Raw genomic sequence first — 22560 nt, forward strand, 5'->3', positions numbered from 1 at the left:
TAATTTTTAAAAAAATCTGCTTGATAGTGCTTCCTTGAAAGTACAGCTAGCTATACTGTATAGCATGCTCATGCTTTCATATTTGGGAGTATTTATCCTCTGTATGGACAGGGAGAACAACAAAGAGACAAAAGATAGGAAACAATTCTCTTCCGATAAAAACATATTTTGCCTATTCTTTATTCTCCAATGTGAAGGAGGCTGCCAGATCCTCTGTTTCCAGTTTAACACGAGGTCATCGTCCCATCTGGATCCTGGTTTTCCACAGCTCATTTTGATGACAAAGCAAAGATCTGCTTATGTGAGCATCCGAGGAGCGAACAAAGATGGGGGAAGGTGAGCTCATGCAGCTGGCTGAGGACAAGATCCCATTTTATTCCTTGCCCCGAGACCTTCCACCACCTTCGTGCAACTGAACATGCCAGCAGCTGCGTCATATCAAAAGACATTCCAGAAATGATAACAAAGCTCAACAATGTAAAAAAATTTCTTTATTGTGGTTAAAATATGTATATTTTCATAGAATATCTGTAATATTGCATCCGAAGATTTATTTTTTGAAAAATCAACAATATTCTCTTCATGAGATACAGCCATGACATATAATACAACCCTTTGATATAGTAGGATTTTCCTTCAGTTTCTTTCCTTACAACCCACTGCTTCCACAAAAAAATCACTGACCATTTTTTGTCTGTACTTGTAACGAAGCTTAGGCTTGCGAGCACATCTCACATCTTTCTGGCATTTTGGTCTCTCCTCCCTCCATCGGCTTGCCACCTGGGTTTCTGGTAGAGCAGTACAAGCAAGGATTCAGTAATCCTTGGCCCATACACTTTGAACGTTAGAGTTCCTGTGCAGACACCAAACAAATCTTGCTCAACTATGGCTAAGGTATGAACATAGGTCACTTTCAGATCAGAGGATAAACTAATGCTGAGAGGAAGAGAGCTCTTCCTCAAGCAGCATCCATCCTGCACCCGTTCTATGGGTGCTGGTGGCTTTTGGGGATGGAAGCAGGGTGTGTGTTCGTGCACGTGTGGGTGTGGATCCGTGTGGGTGCGTGTAGACCTGAGTCCCAATGGGCAGGACAAGGAAGAGGAGCAGGTGCCATCTAACGCCAAAGGTTACTCTGGTTCTGCCCAGCCCTGGAGGAGGTTTGGAACGACTGAGGAGAGACATGGAGCACCACTTACTTCTCCCGTACCCTTCTTAGGAATGGAGAGTGAATGGGCAAGGGGGAATTTACTGAGCAATGTGTGAAAGCATGCCTGGGGTGCAGGAGCTCACCGGCCTCACTTCATTTTTATTTTAAGCTTGTCATTGGGGTGGCTTTATTTTACTCAGGGCCTGGCCAAGTTTTTCACTTTTTCTCTCACTCTCCAGATAAAGGAGCCTCAGGACTTTATTTTGATATGCCTTCATAATAATTTTTTTCTTATTTTTGATAATACAAACAGGTTAGTCTACTTATACAGCAGACTTGTTGATAATGTAATTTGACTGTTCTGAGTATTGGGGGTTCCTCTCCCAGCCTTGTCGAATTCGTGTGAGAGGTTTGTCTAGACAAGGAAATATCAGCACAAATTTGATAACCAGTACAGTGCACGGAATGATGAGGGAGAGCATATAGGCGTTTGGAAGATACCATCTGTACGATGACGGGCTCAGGAACCACTTTCCACCATAAACCATCGTGTGTGCAGTGCACAAAACAAGGGTCAGATATCCCAGTTTGGACTAGGGGAGAACAAAGGAAAGAAAGAAAGAAGTGGAGGTTAAAACAGTAAATTAAACCAGAACAAATTCAATTTACAGGACATGTTAAGCTTTGTGGAATGTGCAAACTTTGGGACTAATTGAGGACTTCTGAAATGAAATTATTTTATATAATATAAAGGGTCTTATTGTTTTTAAATAAAGATTAATTCAAATGGATCTAGGTGAAACACACTTCTTTGTTTTTTTTTCTCCAACATCAATCCTGATAGTTTTTGCTAGCTCACACATACTGCCTAGTGGTTGTCGTATTTGTGAAAATGCAGAGAAAATGCTGAAATTCAGTGGAGAGATCCAAGCTTTTATATGCTGTAGTGCTAATCCATCCAGAACTACCATACTGTGCAAGTTTTTGGCCTTGATAAAACATTCATTGATAGTAATTTCCCCTTCCCTTGCCTGCCCTCCCCTGCCGGCCCAGCTCCTGCAGAGGCACGGCAGCTTACACCAAGCTTCCTTCGAACGGGGGGCTGAGATTGTAGTGTTACCAAGGGCAGCCTGTTTATAGGCACAGCAGTTCTTAGAGTCTGCAGAAATTGCAGATTCTTTTTAGATGCTGGGCACTGAGAGCATCTGAGTTATAAAGTCAATTTTCTGACCCATTTTAACGGAATTATCATGTGAACCAACAAAATTAGCCCAATAAATGGCTAAAATATTTTGTGACTTAGTGTAAGTGTGGAATTTGGTAATTCCACAGTGTTAATTTTCTGTTTGTCATTTAGGAGCACACGTCTTCCCAATTTTCTCTTGTTAATGCAGTAATCCCAGTTGTACCATAAGCAGCTATCAGAGAATTTGTGTTTTTTTACAGGTGAGCAGTCGGGCACCCTGATGAACACACATTTTTTTTTTTACACTGTGTGATGGCGGATAGTACACACATTCACGTTTGGAGATACTAATGGAGGAAAGCCTTAAGTCTCTAGTAAACCTGCCTGTGGTCATAATTTATAAGGGAAGAAGGTTTTTTAGAATAAGTCTTTTTCTTACCTGCACAAATCGAAATTCTCTCCAGTTGACATTGTTGCTGACTGAAGGCAAGGAAGTTATTCCCAGAAGAACAAATAAAAAAAATCCTAAAATCCCCAAAGCCAAATAAGAGTCACTAAGCCAGGCATTAGTGGTGTCGAGTGGTTCTGTTTTATTGTTCAGTGCCTGAAAAAAAGGCAGGGTGTATCTTAGTGATAACAGTTTTAGGATCAATATGGAGAAAGAATATGCTTTAAGGTAACTAGGAGATAAATGTTATACATTCACTCTCTGAAAATTATTGGAGGTTTACTTTGAATGCCTACTCAAAAAGAAGAAGAGGCGTTATATTACATACAGGTTCCATGTACCTGTAATTGTGGTGCATGTTTTATACTGCTGTAGACCTACCGTTGTGGAGAGGTATGTGATCCTTTGTTGTTAAATAAGGTCAGAAAGTCAAAATATGTGCCATTTTAAACATCAAATATGTGCCATTCTTAAAGGTATATGAAGAAATAGGAAAATATGTTTCTTTAAATTACTCTTAAAAGTTTACATTTTTCCTGCTTATTTTATTAATATGTAAACTATCTAGGAGGAAGATTGAGGCTAGAAATCCCGTCAACTCAACATAATATCAACAAACTTTGGATATCCCAATGGTTAAAAGGATCACAGAAAACAAGAAAAATAATCATATTGTAAAGAACTTTAGACTGTCCACGTGAATTTTTGAAGCTCAAGATAGAAGGTAGTATTTGTAACAGAGCCAGAAGAAAGGAAGACATAGAGCAGGGAGCAAAACTTACCTGGGAGACGGTTTGACTGCTGATTCTCCATCTTACAAAGGATCGAATTGGGATAACAAGAGTGTACAAAACGTGCAGAGAAGCAAATGCCAAGGCTACCAGTCCGAGTTGTTTCCTACACAGCATCCATTTGTCCAGCCAGTCTGGGAAACGGCGGTATTTGGTACCTCTGTATAACTGAATAATTGCAGCAAGTACACCAGGAAGATACACCAGGGCGAGAAGGATGAGTGCCAATATAGGGCAGATACGATTTGTAATGGAAATTGCAATAAAAAATGAGTAGTCTTTGTTTTCGTAAACATAAGGGTAAATTACATCACGAATCAAACAGTAGAAGAAGAAGAATGCGATTAGGCCAAGGGACAAAAGGATGGGAAACTTCCACATTGGAAAGAGCTGCAGAGGGTAGTTTTCTATTTCCTGAGCAGCCAAGAGAGATCCCTGATCTAACGGAGTGAGACCCAGTGCACGAACAATATCCATCACCATTTGTTTAGCTTCCATGTCATCTCCACAGACAAACACCTGCAACCAAACACAAACAGAACTGTTATTTAGACAGACTTTTGTGACATCCTCTACTGCCGTCCTGCCTGGGTATGGACGATGAGCACAAGCTTCCTAGGCTACTTGTCTTCCCTGCTGGCCTTCATTTATAGGCAAAAAGTAGCCTCTTGGTACTTTCTTGGTGAAAAGGTCCAAGAACTAAGAATATGAGTCTTTCTTTTGGGGAAGGAGATTGTTTCAGGTGGTAAAATTTTGTATCTGAAAAGAGCAATGTATAACGCGCTTAGTACAAGTCTTTGCCTAGACGACTTGGCGTATTCTTTGGAAGACCTGCAAGCAGTTTGTAAGAACAAGATTTTGTAGAAATAAATAACAGAAAATTTTTCAGTTGCTGCTACATTGGTCCGAAAGGACTCCAGAGAACTGGGGACAGAGATTTTTAAAACGTGATTGCCCTATCACAAAAGTAAATATTATTTCTTTCCAAGTCTAGTAAAATAGTGAAGAAACCACCTTTTCTGTAAGTATGCAAGACAATACTCCTTTTGGAACTGGGAGAAAAGGGGCAATTTCTGCTCTTGTTGATGTGCTGAAGGCTTGTAGAGCCTAGGCTTGGAAGTTCTTGGGTCTTTAATTTATCCAAAACCATTTATCTGGCAGCAGAAAGCAAAGGTAGCAATGGTTTGAGTAGCTGGCTGAAACCGTGTGTTGTACAAGAGCACTATCCCTCAGAGCGGCAGAAAACAGGGTAATAATAAATGATTTGTCTTCAAGTAAGCTGTTGTGTGGCTTCCTATGACCAGCTCTGTGCTCGCTGGCCCGTGGTTAAGGAGGGGGTTAAAATGGTTTTCACACACTGTTGTTGTGTTAAACTTCTGTGGTGATGGATTCTGATTTATTAATTTGTTCACCTTCCAGCTCATTTCTGTTGCCCATACTCATTCTATTGCCCCATCTATTGCCCCCTTGCCTCCCTCTTTTTGCTCTCTTCATTTTATTCTTGCTTTGATATATTCCTCCTATCTCCTTTCTGTTTAACTTTTCAGTCCTGGTGAATGACTGATGCAGCCCTCATTTCCTCGTGATTTGCTCTCTCTTTTTCTGTCTCTGCTGTCTTTCTTTCCTTGCTTCTCTAGTGTCTCTGAACACCTTGCCAAGTTCAGAGGCAAGCTACTGATATTCCTTGTCATGCCATATTACAAACCAATAGTAAATTTTAGCTCACATTTAATTTGAAATGGACAATTATAGTGAAAATTCCATCTCAGCCCTCTCTGATTCATATGTCCCCTGTGTGTTTTGTCTAGCTGTTAAGAAGCCATAGGATATATAACTCTGTGATGTAGGAATCCCCCGTTGCTCAGTCTTACCTGCCGGCTCGCATCCAGGGTGCCCGACTGCAAGGCCCAGGCTGACACGGTGTTAAAGGCTTTCACAACCTTCGCACCGGGCACCAGCTGAGCAAGATACTCTGCGTTGGACTCGGGATACTGGTTTATTTTTAAGTTGTTGCTGATGTCCACCAAGACTTTTCCACGGAGGATTTCTGCTAGTGGTATCAGGAAGTTGTAATGCTGCCTCTGGATTGCTATGATGATGATGGCAGCTTTCTGCGCTGCCTCTGCATGGCTCAACACCTCTGCCTCCTTGGGAATTAGGCTGGATGTCTGTGTGCTCCGGCTTCCAAACACCACGGGGTAGCCAGACTGAATCAATTTATGCCCCAGAGCTCTTCCAAAATCTCCAGTTCCAAATATGCACACTGTCTCTCTTTTGTTAGAAGTGTTAGGAGCCAAAGCCATTATGTTGGAAGAATTTTTATTCATCTGTTAAAAAAAAAATAAAATAGGAACAAACTAAGCAAAACATCAGTCTTTTGACAATGGAAGGTTAGCATCCACTCTGGCTATACAAAACAAATATCTGAGAGTTTTCTTGCCACTTAATATGCTTCCTGCACACTATTCTGAATACACACTCTCAGAAGATTTCTGTACAGTTTTTAAAAAACAGTTCTGGATATTCACTGCTCCATCTCTTACAGCACCCTCTTTTCCATCCATTTTATGGATATTAACATTCAGCTGAATTGTTGCAGTTTTCCGCTCTCAAAAGGAAAGCAGGAGGAAAGGATACAGGAGCACAGAGAGCAAGGCTTGCACGCATTTCAGAGTAATTTCTGCTTTCTTATGCTATAGAAAAACATTGAAGAGGCGTGTGTTTCTAATCAGATTAGAACCTGGGAGGTCTTTTGTAAGATACTGGAAGAAGAGATATTATAAAAGATAGCTACAAATCTATCTGTTGTCCACAGTACTTCCTTAGTACGAGTAGTCAGTGCCAGTTTGTTTTATTATTGTTCTTCAATTTCCTGAAGAATGTCCTGTGAAGCATTTGAACAGCAGAATTGAAATATTTCATGTTGAACATTTATTTCTGATATTTATATATTACTCATAATGAAATTCTCTTTGAGGTTTTTATCTGTCCTCCTTTATCACTGTACCTGGAAGCTTCAAAGTCTTTAATGTATTATCCATGCCATAGCAGTACGTACGCTCTGTACTTGCAGAGTGAGACCCATGATACAAATACAGAATCAAAAGGGTCTGCTCCAAAGGTCTCCCAGTAGGCCCACATGCTGTTGTTCTCTCTCTGCAAAAGGTGAACTCAGACCAGAAAACCTAAGGCTTGAAGGGAGACCGCCAACAGGAGATCTTGAGAGACCCTTCTGTTGGACCGGACAGTAATTTAGTACTTAGATCAGTCATTTAATTCGCCGGATACCTGATTCAAGCCTTTCCCTGCCTCACAGGTGACTGTCTTAAATAAAGCTGTGGGAATAACCAATTTTCCAATTTGCAGGAAAGAAATGCATGGAATGGTTAGCTAGATTCAAAACAATTGCTTTGCTATTCCTGTGTATTAACCCTGTGCTTACATTCTTCTGTGAAGCACCGCTCAGTATGAAACTGCCTTTTAAAATGACTGAGATTATACTCTTCGCTTTATTCTATATTTTATAGACAGCCAGAACAGTTTTTGCTTTTTAAAACTCTAGCATAATTTTAAATCGTTTGGCTCAAAACTTGCGATTGTTTGGTGAATAAAAAAATCAAGCCTGAACTTCCCCCTACCCTGCCGTGACCTGGCGTTAAGGGCCATGGCTCAGGGATGCACAAATTTTTTTGGCCTGTGCTGTAGGGTATAAGCTTCACTAGCAAGATAGGCAGAGAAACGCTTATTCTGAGAAGTGTATGGGAAGATTCTTGGCTTGAACTAGCTCTGTATGTAGCTAGCTAGCCCCCAGTTGGCACCAGTGCCTGCGCAGTGCTGTTCTAGTTGGGAGCACAGGAAAGACATGGACCTGTTGGAACGGGTCCAGAGGAGGGCCACAAGGATGATCCAAGGGCTGGAGCACCTATGCTATGAAGACAGGCTGGGAGAGTTGGGGTTGTTCAGCCTGGAGAAGAGAAGGCCCCAGGGAGACCTTATAGCGGCCTTCCAGTATCTAAAGGAAGCTTATAGGAGAGATGGGGAGGGACTCTTTATCAGGGAGTGGAGCAATAGGACGAGGGGTAATGGTTTTAAACTGAAAGAGGGTAGATTTAGATGAGATGTTAGGAAGAAATTCTTCACTGTGAGGGTGGTGAGGTACTGGAACAGATTGCCCAAAGTTGTGGATGCCCCATCCCTGGAAGTGTTCAAGGCCAGGCTGGATGGGGCTTTGAGCAGCCTGGTCTAGTGGGAGATGTCCCTGCCCATGGCGGGGGGCTTGGAACTAGATGATCTTGAAGGTCCCTTCCAACCCAAACCATTCTATGATTCTTGCAATGAGCTATGTGAGACCTGGGACTTAGAGACCTGCCAAGGGAGTTTGCTTCAGGTCATTAGGCGAAGGCAATGAGTCAGGCAGAGAAGGGCCCGAGGGTCTGTGTGCTCGTGGCCTGTGTGGCTCGTGCAGGTCCCACGGGAGGCTTTGCAGCCCAGCAGGGTGTTAATTCCAGCTCTCCTGAAGCTGCAGTCCCAGCTGCCCAACTGGGCTCTGTGTACTTCGTCAAGTAACACACTGAGCATGAAAATAGATTCTCAAAGGGACCCATCTGAATGTGTCTTGCATATTTGTGCGCTCTGACACATGCATACAAATGCAAAGTCCTTTGACATATTTAAAAATCATTCTCTGAGGGTTTTATTAATGTCCCACAAGGCTCTAATGTGACTAAAGCTATAAAATTCCTTTTTGGGGATAGTCTGCATTTCAAAAAGAACATAAGAATTGCATATATAACATTAACAAATGGTCCAACTCAGTACCCAGTAAGACTCAACTTTCCTTTCTTAATTTTTCCTTTTAACAAAGTAGCTTGTATCTAAAATGAAAAGTAAAACTTATTTGTAACATACATGTCCAGTTGAAAACTTCTGGTTTTGCCCTCGAGAAATCATTAAGTTATTGCTGAGTGAACTATGAAAATCATTCTCCTCTCTGAAAAAAAAACAAACCTCAAATGGATGTTATCAGGTAATGTATTTGTTAGATTGGTTAAAGTTATGTTTTGTTTGAGCTTATGAAAGAAATGGATTCACCAGCAAGAAATAAGTGCTTCCGTTGTTCACTAATGCTGAACATCTCATTTGCTAGTGAACACTGAACTCGCCTTGCCAGAAAAGAGATAAAGAGGGAGATGAAAAGGAAAATTAATGTAAGGAACATTCTTTTTTTTTCAAATTACAGTTTCTTGGAGCACTATCTAAGATGTAAAGGGACTTGTAAAAGACAGTGAATATTATTGCATAGAAAGCTGAAGAGCATTAATGCTGCCTTTAATGCTGGTGGTCTAATTTATCTTAATACCATGAGAATTTGCTTGAATAAAGTAAGCAGAATTTACCTTTTCTTTTTAAGAATTACTTAATAGGGATGCCCATAGCTGTTATAATGTTTCAAGTTATATATCAGAAATAAACTGGTCACCAGTGAATTTTTTAACAAATTCAGTGTATTGAAAAACTGATATTAAATTAATAGTGCATCTGCTACCTCTGAAAATCACATATAAAACAGGGCAAGTTTGCATTTAAATCCCAGGCCTTCTGGACCATGCCTCCTTCTAACAAAGAGGGAAATTAAATACATTTTTTCCATTGAATCCTTTTTTCCTTCCTTCCAGCATGCCTTTGTGCCAGCTGGCTGTTGTTGCACTACGAGAAGGTTGTTGGCTTTGCAGTGAACTTCTGGAGGTTAATTCAGGCAATAGGTTATGGGCACATAGACCGTGCATAGATAAATTCTGGCTTTGCTGTGTGTATTTGAACAAAATGCAGCCTCTGATGGCAACCAGGTGGGTGTAAAGTCAAAATAAGGAAAACGGCCTCCCAGAGTCCGCGACAGTGATAGCTGCAATGCGAGAAGATACTCATTTTCTATAGGACAAGGTGTTTTATTGTCGTACATCAGTGCGAAGGATGTGAAGCAGAAGTACATCACAGGGAACACAGGGCCAGTCTGGTGTCCAGGGGGTCTCAGGAAGCAACCGATGGCAGTGGGGGTCTGCTCTGTGCCCGTGGGTTACGCTGGGCGCTCTCAAAGTGCCAGAAAGCAGAAATACCAGCAAACAAACATGCGGTACTCATTACCTCTTGTTTTATATATGTAGCCATATACTATCTGAGAAAAAGCCATAGAGATTTGTATCCATACATAATATTTTTGCTCATATCCATCCCTCTTAATATTAAAGCACTAGTGATGCCTTTTGTTATTTGAAAGATAATCCATGTAAGCTTCTGTAATGTTTAACCGTGTTGTTTCTCTTCTGCATTGTTGCTTGCTGTATTCTTATACAGTGAATTATCCTATTTTAAGGAAAATGCTGGTAATCTTTGAGCTGATTACCTCTTCGTCAGTAATGATAAAGGGTGGCACTGAAAGAAGAAAAGAAGGTAACTGTGCAAGACTGTTGTTTCTACCCACTACATAAACAGCAGGGGAGCTGAATGAAGGTACAATGTTTTGTTCAGCAATTATATGTAAATACTTTGGTTATGTAGGAATTTGAATGAAGACAGGCACATTGCCTTGCACATGGGAAAAAGGAAGGATTTTCTAGCAGAAGCAATGCCGCAGATGAAGTACAGTGCCGAAAGTGGAAAGGCAAAGATGGGACTGAGACGTAGACTGGGATGGATAATGGAAAGATCAGAAAGATGCAACGTGAAATGGCAGATGGGAGATCAGTGGAATGATTCAAAAGGTAGAAAGGCAAGATGAAAGGAGAAGGAAATAGTAATTTTACCATTTACATTTGAAAAAGAAGCAAAACAAATAACTCTGGTAGTGTTCTCATGACATTATCTAGTCCATCTCCCTCCCTAAGGCAGGATGAACTATGTCTAAACCAAGATGCTTGTCTAACCTGTTTGTAAAACCTTCCTGTGCCGTGGATCCTGAAGTCTTCCTCGCTTACTGCTTTCTCCCATACCTTTAGGCAGATTTTCCTATGTCTAATCTATATCGCCTCCTCCGCAGTAGACACAGGTGTCAATTTATCCCCCTTCTCTTTGCAGCAGCCTTTGTTGGACATGAAAGCTGTTACCATTTTACCCTTTTCTTCTCTAGATAAAACACCCCTAGATCATTCCCTGCAACTCATGCTTCTGAGAGTGATGATTTTTCTCATGGCTTTCTTCTGATCTTTCTAGGCTAAATTGCTCCAACTGTTAATTAAATATGGTGCTAAAACTGAACGCAGTACTCTTGCTGAGATCTTACCAGATAGAAAAGGATTGCTTCGCTTGCCTCGCAGACAACACATCATCCCACTGTCACATTTGTCTTATTCACAGCTGATTCACCTTGTGATGCATTGAGGCTATGAGTTCTTTAACAAGTAATGTGTGGCAACAGGAACCAAGATGTGGAGTGAAACAGCTGATGCTGAGCACATGGTGTTCACACTATCCACGTGTCAGAGCTTTCCACCTTGGGCTAACTTTGGTCTGGTACCACAGCCTGAGCGCCCATTAGCAGCTGCAGTGCATCAGGGTGCACCTAAAGCACGTCTTCTGGCTCAGCTTTCGTGGAAAGGAACCTAGTTTCATGTGCTTCAAGAGCTCTCTGTGGTGTAAAGCAAAGCTCGGTAAGTGGTGATCTGCTTCTACATCTGATCGGAACTGAAATACTGAGGTAAATGCATCCTGTTACACCCAGTCCTTTAATTGGACTGCTCCCATGCCAACTGCTCCATCCTCGACTTCTGTGTTTTTTTCTGACTCAGAGCTCTATCGTGCACTTGTCCCTGTTGAATAGCACCATATTTTTTCAAACTGTAGCTTCAATTCGTCAAGATCATTTTGATTTCTAAGCCTGTCCTCTAATGTGCTTGCAGCCCTTTTCGGCTTTGTCAGATTGTCAGCTTTCATAAGCGTAGTGCCTATTCCGGCATCTACACCATTTAACGAAATTCTGGAACAGGACTTTTGCCAGGAGAGACCCCCTGTATATCTGCAGTAAATGTAGATCAACTGAGAGACTGAAAATGATAGTTCTGCAGAACTTTACCTTATATTAGTTTAACCTAGGCTACATTTTCCTAGTATGTTTTTGAAAATCTTCTCTAACATTTACCATACTAAAAACTTCACCCATGTCAAGTTGTATAGCCTCTGTGATTCCCAATCCCTTTTATCCTGTCATAAGAGGAAATGAAGTTGGTTTGAAATGATTTGTTCTTGATTAATCCATGTGCCTATAACCCATTTCTTTCTTATCTTCTATTTGCTCCCTCTGTTTGAGAATTGTACTTAAATGGATTGGGACATAATTCTGCATCTCATCTTTCTTCTTACTTTTTAAGATAGCTGTTATTCTTGCCTTTCCAGTCGTTCGAAACTTTACCTCTTCCACACAGTTCTTAAATATAGTTATTTATGGCTGTGGAAATGCTTCAGCTATCTCCTGCACAATGTGAGGTGAATTCTCTCATTCCTCACTGATCTCAGGTCATTTAACTCACCTAAGCACAGCGTAATCTCTTTCTTCTGTCATCTAGCTGGAATTTTCAGCTCTTTGCCACTTTGCTATCACTGTTGACCCTTCTAGCGAAGAAAGAGCGAAATAGGCATTGCAGAGTTGGCTTTCACTAGTCAATAGCTTTCTTTCCATTGAGTCGTGGACCAATGCTCTTCTTGATTTTCCTTTAACATTTTATGTTTATACAGGAAACTTCTTGTTATTCTAGACGTACCTTACTAATTACATTTCTTTTTGTGCTGTGGCTTTTTAAATCTTATCAACATATTAGTACTATTCTTCTGCACTTGTCCATAGATTTTGGTTTATGCATGCTTTTTGAGTTTGAAGTCTCTGAGGAACTCACAGCTCCAGCCACGTGGCTGTCTTACTGCAGACCCTCCTCTGCATTGCAAACTTTATGTTTCTGCTTTTAACATAGTTTCTTTAATGAGCTGTCAAACCTTTTGACCTCATTTTCCTCTCAAATTGTACTTCTGATGGAACATCATCTTCCCACCTTCAGAATTTGGTATAATCTTTTTAATATTCCGCTAGATGGACGAGTCAATTTTTGAGCACTTGATCTTATCTGGTGGCCTGTGGTGGCTCCCAGCCATTACAAAACCTCTGTATTTTCCCCTCTATCATTTTCCAAAGCCTTTGACTAAGTCTGTGTTCTTTTGTCTCTTGATTCAGGGCAAAATTGTAGAAGATGAAGCAGGATATGAGTAGTATGAGAAGACAAATGGCCAAAGCATTGCCGGGAGTTTGATCCATAGCCATGTAAAAGAAAGGTTTATGAGTAGAGTAAGAAGAGAGTTCATGGCCAGCACAGCTGTGACCCAGGTAGGCTATGGTGTTGTCTACTGAGGAGGTAGTCTCAAGGTTTGTAACACTGATCCGTTTATCATCTTTTTTTTCTTTTTTCTTTTTGAGCTCATTTTAAAAATCATAATCCCAAAGGTAGTCATAAAGTTTACGTGCAGAACAAATATTATGGGAGCGTAACTTTTTAAAAGTGAAGTATCAAAGGCCCTCTTCCTAAGTAAACTAAATATTTTGAGTGCTATTTCCTTGTAAATATCAGCAGGGACTCTTGTTACACTGTGCAAATAATAAACAGTGCAAGGCATGAGAATGGCCTTTCTGGAGCAGCTTGCCATTGTTTTAGTACAACATTCTGAAGGCAAATAAAGGTCCTAACATAATACATCTGGCCGATTATATAGCATGCTGGGGGAAGATTCATCTGCATTAATTCATATACAGCTATACATGAGTCATGACAGCAGTATTGACTGCATATTCCAGTGATTCATGTAATAGAATATCAGTACGAACAGTCTGTTTGCTAGGTTCACCTTTCCAGAAAAAGCTTGTTCCTCCAGATTTCAAAAGGGTTATTTCTCTATAGCGATGGGGAGACGCTTGGGTTTACACTTCGGAGCTTATTAAATGTAGTCCATTGCACAGCTGAACTCTGGTAGTATCCTGCTGCATAAAGAAGTTAATTCTTCCCTCAGGTTCCCTACCCTTTGGTGTTTAACTCTGCTTGTTCTGTAGTGAAACCGGCACATCTGGGATAAGCGATTTGGGTTTAGACTATGCCCTCCTGTAGACCTCATTTTAAGCTGCTGACATGACTTCTTACATCTCACCTTAACTCCACTGCTCTTTTAACACAGAGGATTTGTCTGTTTCTGTTTCCTTTTTTTCCCCCAAATCTCTCATCATTACAGCAAGGATCAGCTGAACTGTCTCACACAGCATCCACATATATAAGTCCTCGAGCCTCTGCTAAACGTCTTTTTCAGCCAAAGCTCTGTATCTCTCTGGTCAGGAAGCACCTGAAAACATGCAGTTCCCTACAAGAACTTGTTTACATGGTTTGAACCACACGGGCAGGGCTGAGCACATTGCAACTCATTTCACCAACAGAGATTCAGAGCGTGTCTCTTCCAAGATGCTTTGAAACCATACTCTCACCACCATGACAGAGAGAAAGGCCAGCACGCTGTCAGAGTTGACACGATTACACGTCTTAATCCTGCTGGGCATCTGTGAGCTGATCTTGAGTTGGTATTTATGAATGAACTGCTGAAAATAAGCCCTTTGGAGGTGTCCTGCGTCCTGCAGACCTTCCTCATACCTCTTTGAACAGACTGAACAGGTTCAATCAGGTTTGCTTCCCCAAAGCCTCCGTGTACACCAGATCCTTCCCTACCCGATCAACCTACATCCTTCTCAGTCATGGGTGGGCTGCACTTGTGGTAGCCATGGTGCTTTGGCACCGTGCTAATGGCACGTACTCGTGCTGGTGGCAATGAAGAACAGGTTGTAACCAAGAGTGTCAAAGGCAGTGGAATTGGCTGGGTTTTGTCTTTTTTTTTTTTTTTTTTTTTTTTTTTTTTAATATATATATATATCCAGTCTCCTTTTTCATTGTTTCCTTCAAATCCTTGAATACCTGTGGCGGGGCATGGTGAACTTCAACCAAATAAGTAAATGAGTATGTATTTTTGTTTGGTATTAAACTTTTTTGGTTGGTAATTTTTAGTTTCCCATGCTGTCAAGTTCTTAAAAATTAAACAATTTCTTTCAGGAATAGAGTTAATTCTCATTATTGTCTTAGCTGTTTATTGCATGTACTGACAAGCAGAAGCCACCCCTGGCTGGTTTTTTTTTGTTTTGTTTTGGTTTGGTTTTTTTTGTAAATGAGAATCCAGCTTTGTCTTGCAAACAATGATGAAAAGGTGTGTATTAGATAAATACCCTAATACACTAAAATGATATATAGTAGCCCATTAAATATAGTAGAGACAGAGAGTGATTACTACTTCATTTCTTACATATGTAGTACTGCAGCTTTGCAAGTATCTTTATAAGGTATTTCACACATGCATAATTTTCAGTAATCCTGGTGTAGCTTGGAAAACAGGTGAAATGCGATTTAAAAAGGCTCCTCAGAAAGGCATGTACACTACTCTGAGGCAATCTCATTTACTTAAAATTTCATTTTACCATTCCCACAGAGAGAGAAAGAACACGCTCTGTAACAAATACTGTTTGTTATAAGCTGGCAGTTGTAGAACCAAATCTGCCCTAAATTATAAATTGCATTTTCTGTTGCTTGATACACCTAAAACTGAAATGCATGTGGCTAAACTACTCTCCCATGATTAAGCCAGTACTGAAACACATAAAGCAAATAGCAGAATAGCTCCTAACACACGAATTACAACAAATTATTCATGAATTTTCTTTCAAGCACATGAATATCTGCTATTCTTCTCAGCAGAAAATCCTGGGCTCCAAGTTTTGACAAAGCTGATAGAAAATAATTGTTTGAGACAATAAATCCTCCTAGAAGAGGACATTGCGTTTCCCACATCTTCACTTTTTATCAGGAGAACACTAAAGCTGCCTAAAGGCTCTTCAAATAGATGAAGTATAGGCCTAAATAGATGTGCTTAATGTTGTCTAAATCATAGCAAAGCACTGAGAGAACTGGAAATCTCGCCACCTCCAACTGCTCCCATAAACACATAAGACCCAGCAATAACTTGAGTAATTCTCTCAGTCTTTTCAGGGCTGCTGTACTCTTCTGAGGTGTGTAGGTATTAAGCTTTAATCCAGCCTAGTCAACTGCAAGGAGAGTGAAAATATTTCATAAAACACCTGAAGGTGAGCAAGGGTGAGAAGGCGAGACAGACCTGCCTACAGCACAGGGAGCACCGGATTTATCCCAGTTGGCCCAGGAGAAGTCCTGAGACTCTGAAAGATACGTTTTCAGATCCACGGCGCATGGAGAAGCACCTCCTGGATTCCTGCTGAGTCTTCCCCTCACTGTGAAGCTCTTCTTCTGAGCATCTTTTATCTGACATTTAGAGACATTAACAAATAGCTCTGTCTCACAAAGAAATAACACTAGAAATAATGAAGCCTGGCTTCCTAGGGGTTTGTGTTTCTTGGCTGATTACAAGCGCTGATTGAAGCTCTTTCCAATCACAAGAGATGGCTCCTATAACATTTCTTCTTATGTGGATTTTTAGGTCTTTTAAATGTATATAGTCACAGTATAGTCTTTTGTTTTTCAGGACTCTTCCGTGGGGTCTTCAGCTGCCTTTTTTCATGCAACATAATGAAAACAGAGCCCTCTCTCCACCTGGTATACTTGTTTGAAATCATCACTAAAAAAATGATTGAGGAACACACATAAACATACATGCACTCATATACCTCTGCATGATCAGAAAAATCTCGCTTCCTACAGAAATCAGGCTAAAATAATGGACACCCTGGAAAATCCATGACATGCACACACCCACATGCATATCTGTACCACCAAAAGAGAAGGAAACGAGTGAGAAATGGCTCTTCAGTTGTGACCCTATGTCATTGTGGTTTGTCGAAAGGCCTGGAGGACGAGGCAGGGGTGTTATTTGGGACATTTTTACTGATAGCCTATCAGTACCGAGACTGGAATTAGTTGGCATTACACTAGCAACCAACTAAAACTAGACCTTCAGAGCGCTAAAAATGTAAGAGTTCAAGCCACATATTTATTACGAGCTCTAGGAGTGTGTGACAAGCCTGACTCTTTTCCCATTTATGCTAATGGAATCGTTGATTTGCTTTTGGACCAGGCTGGCACAAGCGGGAAGAAAATGAAGCCCAGTTGCTTCATAACACCCGTGATAAAATCAAAGGCGAGGTGGCTGCTGCGGCGCAGTGACGATGTTCTTGGCTGTCTTACGCTCTTAGAAATCTGAGGAGTGGGAGGGAGAGTACGATGAAAGATGTAAGAAAAAGGAGCATGAATATGAAGTTTTCTTGCCAAAACAAATATATGTGGATTTGCAACATGTCTGGAACGGGGCCAAGCAGATTTTACAGAAAGTTCATTAATCCTTGTTCTTGCTTACACAAGCCCATACACTAAAATGCTGTTATAAAAAACTGTAAAGACATGCAATTTAACAGCGGGTAACTTTATCAGCTCCCTTATTCACTTAGTATGAAGCACATTAAATGTATTTACTTGCTCCTTTTTGTTTCCTTCCTTTCTTTTGCATGGACTTGAACATTTTCCTCTCCTACTTGACTGCAGTCAAGTGGCATCTGCAGAGACACGCCTGCCTTGAGGACAAAATGAACACTGATATTTTCAGAAATAAGAAATTATGTTCCTCACAAAAAAAAAAAAAGAGATAGTTTTAAATGCTGTTGCATTTTTCATCAAGGAAAAATTCTTACCAGGCAATCTTTTAAAAACTAGTTCTCTCTCAAGATGGAAGAAATTCCCCTTCTTACTGAGCCAATGATATCAGGAGTCTTTAAGCAACAACCTTAAGCTACAGGCTTTGAAAATTAACTGCTGAGAAGCCTGAATTTAAAAACATGCTTTTAAAATAAAATAAAAAAATACAGAGATTCATCAAAAATTTGCAGAACTTTTGAGGGCAGCATCCTATACCGAGAAACTGGAAAAATCTAGCTAGTTTTTTTTGTTGTTTTCTTTTGGTTTTTTTTTTTTTTTTTTTTTTTTTTTAGCAAAGCTCCCTTTGGTTCAGCTCAGGTTTTGCAGATGCTGGAGCTGCTGGTGGTAATTCCCTGGGACGGGTGTGCGCAGCAGTGGGTCGTTACCTCGTCTCCTAGCCTAGGACCTGGTACAAATGAAACTTCTCTGCCAGGGAGATACTCTTCTTGGAGCACAGCATTGCTACTGAGATGCTTGTAATGCAGCCAGCCTTCTCCTGTGCTATGGTCCTCTGCATAGGGGCAGAGGAAACCTTCCACAGGGTCTCTTATAAATCTCTGCTGCCTGAGCCCTCTTACGCAGAGGCTGCCACCTTCAGAGAGGGGGCACTCTGGTTTCTGTCTTCTACTTTCTCCTGGGTCTCAGTCAAGGCCACTGGGTATCTCTTCTTCCTACCCTTGAGAAATATGTGGGGTCAAGGCAGAAGTTACGCTCTTGGTTCTGCCCATCAAGACCATGCAATAACAAGAAAGGAGAGTGCCAGGCCCTGCCTATGTAATTGGAGTGAAGGTACATGGGACATGATATGGAGCAGAGACAAATAAGAAGCTGATGTGCTCTTACTAAACTTAGCGGAAGAGGAAAGAAGAAGGTGCCAGGAGGTACGAAACAAAACGCCATGCTGCTTTTGTAATTGCCTAATTGGACAAAATAATTCCCTCCTGCAGGGTGACCCTCTCTTGTGGCTCCAGCAAGGAAATGCAATACAAAATGAGGAACTGGGTTTTCTGAATAAGCCCATTGTCTATATTGCATTACCATTTTATGCTATTACGATTATTGCATAATTACCCACTTGTGAGTACTCGTGTCTTTTTACATATTTCCTGCTCTCACAGCCCTTGTAGTATGGGACCACCCCAGAGAAATCCTTTGTCAAACATTCCTGTGCTCTAATGATGTCAGAAAGTGTTTTGCTCTTTGGCAATCAACCTCTCCACTAAATTTCTTAGCACTTAAGGCTTGTTTATCCACAGGCCTACAGAAACTTGCTGACATAGTTTGTATCACTAATGTATTGATGACAGGCAGCAGTAAAACACTTTGATCCCAGTCCTCAGGTGCTGTAACTTGTCTGAGGTGGATGGCTGAGCCGCTTCCACCATTGATCAAGCAGTTTGTAGCAGATTATTATAATTAAGCACCTTTGAAGTGCCAAGTTATATGAAGCTCTGGTGCAGTTCAGGTTGTAGAATTCAAACAAAATTTATTAATATTCTCATTTTTATGGGACATCATGCTGTTTATGGAAATGGTTTTTCTGCACATTCAGATCTGTCCTGGTGAGGCTGCTCCACTTGGGAAATGCACACGGAGGGAAATCACCCAGAGCTGAGAACCTCTCCTCGCTCCTGATTTAATCTTAAACTTACATTTTCCTAAGCAAGTCACGGGATCTGCATCTCCCATTGGAGGTTTAGACCTAGCCTTGTCACCGAACCAGGGTGATCTGCGTCACTTTGCCAGCGGGACACACAAAGCAGCTCAGCCGAGCATGAGAAGAGTAGTCCTGAGCCAGGTAGCCTGAAACTGTGCTGCCAGCACTCTGCCACCGCCAAGTTTAGACCATTCCTCCAGTATTCCCACCAGGAGGGGGTCACCTCGACAGTTTAGTAAAGTAAAAGAAATAGCTTGAAGCCACCTTTGCAATTGCGTCTCCAGGGCTGTACTCTGTAGTCACTATGAAGTTGGGAGGCAGCTTTGCCAGTCTCTAATTAATGCTTTTGCTGGCAGCTATTCCTGCTCCTCCTCCATTTCCAAGAAGCACCGATATAACCAGCTCTTGCCGGAGCTGCCACCCACTGCCTGCCGGAGCACCCTGCCCAAACCGCGGCAGCAGCACAGAAAATGCTCCAGGAGGACATTTGAGAGCGTACCCATTTCTCACAGCCCCGTCGACAACATCCAGTAAGTGAATTTACTATTTCATTAGCCGTGCTCTCACTTCTCATACGTGTTGGAGAAATTTTGAAAAAGAATAGAGCATGTGGGTCTAAATAGTGATGTCAAAGGAGGAAAAAAAACACCCCAATTTTTTGTTTTAGAGGAAGCAGGGTCAACCCCCCCCCCCCATATCTGAACTGCAATAAGCATCCGTAAAGGTGACATTCAAATACCTGTCCCTACCTTTTCTTCCCCAAAACCAGCTTTCAAAACACAAAGTCAATATATTTAAATCTAAATAGAAAAGAATTAAATCTAAATAGAGTAAAAATGAAGTCAAAACCCATCAACATCTATAAAATGTCCCACAGAAAATAAAATGTTTAAAATGTTGCAGTTCCGCTCTGCTAGCACTGTAACTAAGAATAGAGTGGGAGAAACGGTTGGCTCAAATCTTGAAGTTACCAAATAAACAGGTTTAAATAAAAACAGACTGGGAAGCAGTGAGGGAGGCCTTAAAATATGCAGATTTTAATTACTCTCCCTGAAAGCCTCGGCTGCTGTCTGTATTTTTGAGGGACTGTGTTTGTAGGGAGGAAAAGGTGGTTCTGAGCACCCAGAGGCCATGGTAGGCACATTGCTGGGGTTTTTACTTTGGAGTAGCCCTGGTCTGGTCCTGTGAGTTTAATTGCCATTAGCGGTGGGATTGTTTCACCCAAGAGCAACCAAGGCTGTACATCCCCAGCCTGCTCTGCGACGTGAAACACGGCAGGGTACATGGTGGAGGGCAGCAGATGCAGTTCCCAAGTAAGCTCCTGCTCTGAAATAAAACACTCATGCAGGCAAAACACTTCATTAATAATTTCTCAACACAAAGTAGACCCCTTATCCGGTTATCTTTTCTGCCTGCAACTAAGAGAAGTAATTTAAAAACATGCCATCTGCCTAAAATTGTACAAATATGAAAAATGCTTAATATGCTTGTATAAGAAAATTCCAATATGGAGGAAGAAAGTACAGAAATGATTGATTTCTCGATGACTACTGGAATATTTTGGCGTGTCATTACACTACTACTTCATGCTAGTCTAAATCATTGTTATTAACAAATCTAGGAGCTTCAGGAAGGCCGCATCTAAAAAAGAATTTTTATCTTCCACTAATTGCATCGTATTATAAAGTCTCAACAGTATTGAAAAAATTGGCCCATAGTCTGAGTGACAGTTTGTGTTTGCAGATTTAGAGGAGATATGAAATTTTCCTATATCAAAGTTGAAGAACAGTTCTGACAGCTGCAAATGTTCTCTGAATTAATAATGTGGAGCTGGTATAAGACAATATTTAAGAAAAATCCATTTCTTTCTGCAGCATTGAAGCCCCTTGCTTATAAAATATTAAACAGGATTAAAATTGGTATGCTGCCTGAATGAGAAGAGAAAACATGAAATCCACGTATGAATCCAGAGGTGAAAAGAATCATTAGTTCCAACTGTTATTAGTGATAACTTATGATTTTGGGTCAATCAAACACACTTGAAGTACCTGCACTTGCTACTGAAGTTCAAGCCAGAGCTTTGGCTCTGGCTTAAGAAAGAAAATCTGCTTTCTAGCTTCATCATATAAAACCCACTGACCAATCCTTATTTGCAGAAGCTTTCTCCGCTTCTTTAACTATAACAAACACCTCTGGAAGATTAAATAAACTTATCTATGTAAGCTCTCTGAATACCATTTGTACATCGCTCTTATTGCAACAATAGTTACTGAGGCTGCTGGAGTAAGGGGCTCAAAACTTAAATCCAGGCCCACCCAAACGTCTCAGGTTGACAGTTTAGCCATTCTGTTCCCCATTCCCACCTGCGGAAGTGAGAAAACCTGTGGCTTGTCTGTGTCAAACTCACCTGTGCACTCAACCTTCTGCAGTCCCCCCGGGCAAGCCAGTGCTTTCCCAGCTGGTGAGATGCTCTTTGTGATGGAGCAGGAGAGATTTCAAGAGCTGCAGAGAGGTCCTGTTGCCCAGAGCAGAGTGCAGAAACCCCGACAGCCTCGCTGGCATTTATCTAGTGGAAGCCACGGGTGAGTGCACGGGGAGGGTGAGACGAGGGGATGTTGCAAGCCTTGTCTGTCTGCCTGCACGGGGTGAAAGAACTTCCCATCAAAGTCTCAGGGAAAGTCCCAGCCCTTGTATTTACAGCTGAGGTGAAGCTGTGGTTGCTTTTGTCATGCTGGCACTGACTTGCCCCTTGGCTATCAGCCAGAGCTAAGGTTTGGCTGTGTTTCCCAACTCTTGGAAGGCTACCTTGAGAATTGCAGAAGGCAAGAATGTTGTAGAAGCACAACAACTATTTGCCTGGAAGGAGAGCTGCTTTTTTTTTGTGTCACAGCTCTCCTGTGCCATTCCAGCTGTGGGTAGGGACAGTAAGAATGCCCCATCGGGATGTAAAGGAATTTGGCATGGGGGTGGCTGAAAGTACCCGATCTCTGAGGTTCTCTAGATGTTCTTGGCAGCTACAGGTGTCCGGTGGAGCCAGAGCCTGTGGTGGATACATATTGAGAAATGAGTCTTTAAGGGATAAGCCTCTGGGAGGATGCAAAGCTCTTGATGTTACACATCTGTTTGGAATGAGACATGATTCAAAACAGATGCCTTGAGCATCAAGAGATCACTGAACTGGATCATAGTCCAGATCGGAGAAAGGGGCTAAGAGAGCTCACTAGCACTGAGATTTTATAAGAAGTTGGGAAAATGAATTGAAGGGGATTTAAATAATATTGCACTCTAGATCTGCAAGCAATGTCTGCCAGTAAAGAGGAAGAAGTTAAAAAAAATACTTTTTATATCTGCTTGTTTTTGGAAGACTTACTGGAAACTAACTAGGAAAACAAACTATAAAAAGGAGAAGGCATAGAGAACATCGAACATAGAAGTAGGCTTTAAAAATAAGAAAGGACAAGAAAAGTTCCATTCAGAACAATCTGACTGCACTAGGGCTGAAGAAACTATATTTTAGAGCTTTAGTTCTAGAGAAAAGATCAGACCATGTCTG

At 41.3% G+C, this 22560-nt stretch overlaps 1 protein-coding gene across 1 annotated transcript; it reads right to left on the reverse strand.

The window, feature by feature from the left end:
* Positions 1-880: 880 nt before the first annotated feature.
* On the reverse strand, positions 881-21527 carry STEAP4 (STEAP4 metalloreductase). Its single transcript, XM_063323883.1, has 5 exons — positions 21415-21527; positions 5444-5899; positions 3564-4091; positions 2773-2937; positions 881-1740 (listed from the first exon to the last, which is right to left on the reverse strand). Exons 2-5 carry the CDS (start codon positions 5897-5899, stop codon positions 1471-1473), a joined length of 1419 nt encoding a protein of 472 aa, XP_063179953.1. The 5' UTR covers positions 21415-21527; the 3' UTR covers positions 881-1470.
* Between the last annotated feature and the right edge of the window lie 1033 nt (positions 21528-22560).

The sequence above is a fragment of the Chroicocephalus ridibundus genome, chromosome 2 (genome assembly GCF_963924245.1).
Source record: "Chroicocephalus ridibundus chromosome 2, bChrRid1.1, whole genome shotgun sequence".
NCBI lineage: Eukaryota > Metazoa > Chordata > Aves > Charadriiformes > Laridae > Chroicocephalus > Chroicocephalus ridibundus.